This window comes from Lepidochelys kempii, chromosome 8 (genome assembly GCF_965140265.1).
Source record: "Lepidochelys kempii isolate rLepKem1 chromosome 8, rLepKem1.hap2, whole genome shotgun sequence".
Lineage (NCBI taxonomy): Eukaryota > Metazoa > Chordata > Testudines > Cheloniidae > Lepidochelys > Lepidochelys kempii.
Genome location: NC_133263.1, coordinates 104,693,570 through 104,699,569, shown reverse-complemented (window position 1 = coordinate 104,699,569; position 6,000 = coordinate 104,693,570). Strand labels below are relative to the sequence as shown.

At 61.5% G+C, this 6,000-nt stretch overlaps 1 protein-coding gene across 1 annotated transcript in view; it reads left to right on the top strand.

The window, feature by feature from the left end:
- The first annotated feature begins 751 nt into the window (after positions 1-751).
- LOC140916357 (uncharacterized) overlaps positions 752-6,000 on the top strand; it is a 29,765-nt gene continuing 24,516 nt past the window's right edge. Inside the window, exon 1 of the mRNA XM_073357889.1 lies at positions 752-937. Coding sequence (XP_073213990.1) covers positions 859-937 — 79 coding nt within the window. The 5' untranslated portion in view covers positions 752-858. The remainder of the gene's footprint in view (positions 938-6,000) is intronic.

The following is a 6,000-nucleotide window of genomic DNA, read 5'->3' as shown; positions in this document are numbered from 1 at the left end:
CCGGGGGGAGGATGGGGGCGGGGAGCACGGGGTGGGGGGGCAGGGGGCGCGGCCCGGGGAGCGGGGGGGGGACACGTGGGGGGACAGGGGGGCGGGGAGCACGGGGGGGAGGATGGGGGCGGGGACCCCGGGGGATACAAGGGGCTGCCCGGGGGGAGGATGGGGGCGGGGAGCACGGGGTGGGGGGGCAGGGGGCGCGGCCCGGGGGGCGGGGAGCGGGGGGGGGACACGTGGGGAGACAGGGGGCGGCCCGGGGGGCGGGGAGCACGGGGGGGAGGATGGGGGCGGGGACCCCGGGGGGTACAAGGGGCTGCCCGGGGGGAGGATGGGGGCGGGGAGCACGGGGTGGGGGGGCAGGGGGCGCGGCCCGGGGGGCGGGGAGCGGGGGGGGGACACGTGGGGAGACAGGGGGGCGGCCCGGGGGGCGGGGAGCACGGGGGGGAGGATGGGGGCGGGGACCCCGGGGGGTACAAGGGGCTGCCCGGGGGGAGGATGGGGGCGGGGAGCACGGGGTGGGGGGCAGAGGGCGCGGCCCGGGGGGCGGGGAGCGGGGGGGGGGACACGTGGGGAGACAGGGGGGCGGCCCGGGGGGCGGGGAGCACGGGGGGAGGACGGGGGCGGGGACCCCGGGGGGTACAAGGGGCTGCCCGGGGGGAGGATGGGGGCGGGGTGGGGGGGGCAGGGGGCGCGGCCCGGGGGGCGGGGAGCCCGGGGGGGGGGACACGCCCCGCGTGTTGGGGAACGAACCACGTGGCAGCCGCCGCCTGCCCCTGACTCAGCGCCGGGCTCCGAGACGCGACGGCTCCGCGCCCCCGCCCGGCTCCCTGTCGCCCGCCCGCCGCCCCCCAGCCCGGCCCCATGGAGGGGCCCGGCCGCGCCCTGCTCCGCCTCGCCGCCGCCTGCTGCCTCCTCGCCGGGCTGCTGCTGCCGCTGCCAGGTACCGCCGCCGCCAGCCCCCCAGCCGGCCCCCCCCTCCGCCCGAGCCCGGGGGGGGGCACCCAGCCGGCCCCCCCACTCCGCCCGGCTCCCCCCCAGTGCCCGGGGGGGGCACCCAGCCGGCCCCCCCTCCGCCCGGCTCCCCCCCATCGCCCGTGCCCGGGGGGGAGACACCCAGCCGGCCCCCCCCCTCCGCCCGGCTCCCCTCCATCGCCCGTGCCCGGGGGGGGGCATCCAGCCGGCCCCCCCTCCGCCCGAGCCCGGGGGAGGGCACCCAGCCTGCCCCCCCACTCCGCCCGGCTCCCCTCCATCGCCCATTCCCAGAGGGGGCGCACCTAGCCGGCCCCCCCTCCGCCCGGCTCCCCCCATCGCCCGTGCCCGGGGGAGGGCACCCAGCAGGCCCCCCCCCACTTCGCTCGGCTCCCCTCCATTGCCCGTGCCCGGAGGGGGGCACCTAGCCGGCCCCCCCCACTCCACCCGGCTCCCCTCCATCGCCCATGCCCGGAGGGGGGGCACCCAGCCACCCCCCCCCCATTCTGCCCGGCTCCCCCCCATCGCCCGTGCCCGGGGGGGAGACACCCAGCCGGCCCCCCCTCCGCCCGGCTCCCCTCCATCGCCCGTGCCCGGAGGGGGGGCACCCAGCCACCCCCCCCCCCCATTCTGCCCGGCTTTCCCCCATCGCCCGTGCCCGGAGGGGGGGGCACCCAGCCGGCCCCCCCACTCCGCTCAGCTCCCCTCCATCGCCCGTGCCCGGAGGGGGGGCACTCAGCCACCCCCCCCATTCTGCCCGGCTTTCCCCCATGCCCGGGGGGGCACCCAGCCAGCTGGTTCCCCTCCTCTCCGCCTGCGGGGGGGGGCACTCGCCGGCTCCCTCCCACTCCTTGGCTGGCCGGCCAGGCTCCCCCCACTCTGGCTGGAGGGGCACCCTCTCCTTCTCCCCCGGCCATGGCAGTAACATGGCCTCCAGGGGGCTTGCCGGGGTGTGGGTCTGGGGCCCTGTGGGTCAGAGCCCTAGCCACTGCCTCAGCTCCGGGCAGTGCAGCCTGCCACCTTCTGCACAGCTGGGTGGGTGGCTGGCCCCCGAGGTCTGCACCGGGCTGGGCGTCCCCTCCGGCGATGCGTGCACGGGGTGCCAGAGCCGAGTGCCTGGCGCTGGCTCTCCCATCACCTGGGTCCAATCCCATCCTGCAACGCAGGCGTGTACGCGGGTCACCTGGCGAACGCCATCAGGAGGCCAGGATAAGCTCCCTTGGCCAGTGCTCTTCCCCCCAAGCTCCCGCTGGGAGGTTGGCCCAGTCAGTACCTGCTGTTAATGTCTCTCCATCTCTTAGGTGGCCCTGCCATCCTTTGAGTAGATAGGTGGGATTCATGTACATGAGTGGTTTTCAAACTTTTTGGGCTGTGTACACCTTTCCAAATAATGCAGTCTACCACATACCCACATTGGAGATAGGTGTATTGTTGTGACCCTGTGATTAGATTGCAAAGTCTTACCACATGCCAGGCGTTGTCCGCCATTACAGGATTTTGCTTGTGTACTCTCCAAGAGCTTCTGTACCGCTAGGGATATGCGTACCCCAGTTCGAAAACTACTGATCTAGATCCTTCTGGGGCTGAGTCTGTAGATTTTGCTGCTTCTGCTTTCTGCCCCAGGGTGCTCACCCCTGCCTCTTGCAACTCTTTTGGACTTCTTACAACATACATCAGTGAGTGCCGAACAAGACACTGCTGCTCATGGGGCTGATCAATGCCTGCCGCTTGTTTCTTTGTACACCCCTGTTTGCTTATTCTTAGATTGTGCGCTCCTTGGGGCAGTGGCTTTTTGCTCTGTGTTTGTACGGCGCCTGGCACAGTGATGTCCTGGTCCATGGATCAGGCTTTTAAAATGTCAAATACAAATTGTTTAAAGGGGGATCAACAAAGCTAAGAAAACCTTCATGTGATGCTGAATGCCTCCTAAAACACAGCATGTGTGTCCCTTCAGTGCACTGGAAGGGGGGTTGCTCTTGCAGTTAGAGTACAAGGCTGGGGTTGCGGGGTTAGGAGATATGAGTTCTCTGTAGGTCCAGCCGGACCGATCTGTGGGGGTGGGAAGCAGTATCTTTACAGGGCTGAGTCATTCACCTTCACTAAGTCTGTGGATTGAAGGTTCTATAGAAGGGCCAAACAATTAGCAATAATTGAAGTACCTGCCTCTGCTTGCTGCGATGCCAGCGTGGACCCTTCAGGGGATCCCATACCCACCATTTACCAGCACAGAGTTGGGGTGAAGTAAACCCAACACTTTGGAAAAGCGACCAGCGTTCTTCGCTCAGAGTTGTATGTAGCTCTTACGCCTAGGGGATAAAAAACAGGAATGCTAATTTTAAAAAAGTGCTCGATGTCTATGTGTATTAGAGAGCATTCTTTCATCCTTGCAGTTTTTACCAGGTACTCCCAAAATTCATGGTGAATGAATAATCACTGTTAAAAGTTGTATGTTACAGAATAAGTTGACCCCATATCAGTGAGACTACTTAAGTGTTAGGTGAAGGTTTCCATATTCCAGAAGGGAGAATAAGTTTTTAAAGCACTATTTCAGTAGTGGGATTTGGCCTTGTCCGTTGGATCTAAGCATTCAGAGAACTTTCGTTGCCACAGCATCAGAGCCCTGCCTGGGTGTGTGTTAGTAATCAGCAGAGCACACCCTAGGGGCTCACACTGTCGGGGAAGGGTTTGGTCTCTGTGGGCCTTCTGAAAGATGTGGCAGAGATGGAGAAGCACGAGGGCCCGATCCTCAGCGCAGTGAAGTCAGGGGAAAGTCTTCCATTGACTTCGGTGGGCTTTGGAGCTGGTCCTAAGCCACGAATGTGCTGAAATGACAGGTGGCGTGTGTAACACATAACGCTAAAGGAGGGTATGGATGGGTTGACACAATCACTGGAACGTTCACCCACCCCCCGCCCCATAGCTGGGCATGGCATAGCACAGCAGACTCTCCCCCATCTAGTGCTCCCCATTGACAGCAGCTATGGCCCTGTAGTGTTCTCATGCCAGCCATCCAGCCAGGTCAGATTTTGACCGCTCTCTTCTGGGCCAATAACCTAGACTCAAACATAACTCTTCACCCTTAGTAGGGCTCACTCCTTGGCAGACTCTGTAGGGCTCTAGTCTGCAGGGTTGGTCTCCTGGCGTGGTGCTGAGCAACACCTCCCAGGGCTTTCTCCCTGAAGCCCAGCTCCTAATTCAACAGTGCTTCTCCCCCATCAGGGTGTTTCTGTACCATCTTTCCCTGTGGTCAGCAGGGGAACCCAGCTCCTTCCTCTCCCCTGAGTTCCAGTCCAAGTAGGGACCCTGCAGTGAACAGCTGAGGTCTGCTCCTGCTGCCTCCCTTGACTTCTTCCTCCTGTGGCCTTCCCCACGGCCTCTTCCTGGGCTTCTGTACATCTGCTTCCCTTGAGGCCCTTCCTTCAATCTCCAGCCACTAGGGAGAGACTATAGGATCCTTTCTCCTCTGGGCTTCTTCCCTTTATGCTCATCACCCACCTTCTCCTGCAGCTGGGCCTCATCTTCAGGTGGGCCAGCCCAGCCCACCCTCCAGGTGTAACCTGGTGCCTTCATTAAGCTCTCTAGCTCCAGTTTAACACTTTTAATGCCAGTGTGGGGTAGATACCCAATCACATGAGGCTTCTTTCCTCCCTAGCTCCTTGGTAACCTGTTTCAAGGTGTAAGTGGGTGATCAGCTGGAGATCAGAAAAATCTCCACTTCTGGGCTACAGCCAGGTACAGTATGTGGCATTCTTCATTCTTTTGATTATTTGCTTTCGGCCACTGTTGGAGCCTCGGTTAGTTTGCCTCAGTGTCTGTTTGAATGTGGCAGGTTCTGTGTTCCTGGATCCTTAACCAGAATCTGAGATGCAAATCTCTTGAACTTTGGGGAAGTTCTGGTTAGGTTCCAAACTTCTTTGCAGTTTGGGCCATCTTTACGTCAAGGGGCCAAGCCCCGACTGGTGCAAGGGGCCCTCACCCCCCAGAAGTCTCGGATGCTCCGTTTGTCAGAGGAGGAGCTTGTCTCACTGGATTTGCTGCCAGAAGGGATGTCACACCTTTCTCCTACCTCACGCTGGACCGAGTGAAAAGCTGTTTGTTACTTACCCCTGCCCCAAATGTGACTTGTGCATCCCGTGCCCCTGCCAAACTGTGCTTGTGCGCGGTGGCTGATGTGGGGTCGCTCAGAATTGAGGCTTCTGGGGAGGAGAAATCTACTGAGGAGGACACTGGGTTGTGCCTTGCATGATGTGGAAGCAGTTGTCGGGGGGAGAAAAACTTCCCCCCATTTACTTTTCACTTCCTGTAGAATTGCAGGGCTATCAGAAACTTGCATATAGAAACTGCCCTGTTCAGCTGAGCCTTCTTTACCTTAGATCTGTGTAATTCTTCTTGTTGGTCCTCACTGCAGTGCCCTCAGACACACCTTGGTGGGCGCAGAGATGGGAGGACGTAGTAACATGGGTTTGGCTTTGCAGTGGGAATATTCACTCCTGGCCTAAACTAACTTGAGTGCTTGGACCAGGCAGCTGATCCAAGTGGATTAATTGTGCAGTGCAGACATAGCCTGACTGTGTAACTTGGTTGACTTAACACACGATCCATGTTAACACCTGCCTCCTAACCATGCAGCTATGGCATAATCGTAGCACAACGCTCAGGCTGCATCCTGGTCCTAACAGCCCTGCTGCCTTACGAATTCGGCCTTCTAACAGTGCCTGGGTAGTGAGGTGAGAGTGTCCTAGCTCTCTGTGCAGGGGGACAACCTGAAAAGAATCCACTGTGGGAGGCACCCGCAGGCCTCTGCCCTTGGCCCCCGCAGTTGAGGCAGTAAAGGAGAACTGCCTGTGTTTTCCCAGAATGCACCAGCACAATTACACAGTGTGGTGGGTGTATGGCCAATGCCCAGTTGCACTGGGAAAAAGTCCTGTGTGCATACATTGACCCGTATCGGCTATAACCACATCAGAGTAGTGTGTCTGGGGGAGTATGGTAAGCTACCAAGCTCCTCTCACAATCCTAGGAATTGTCATATGG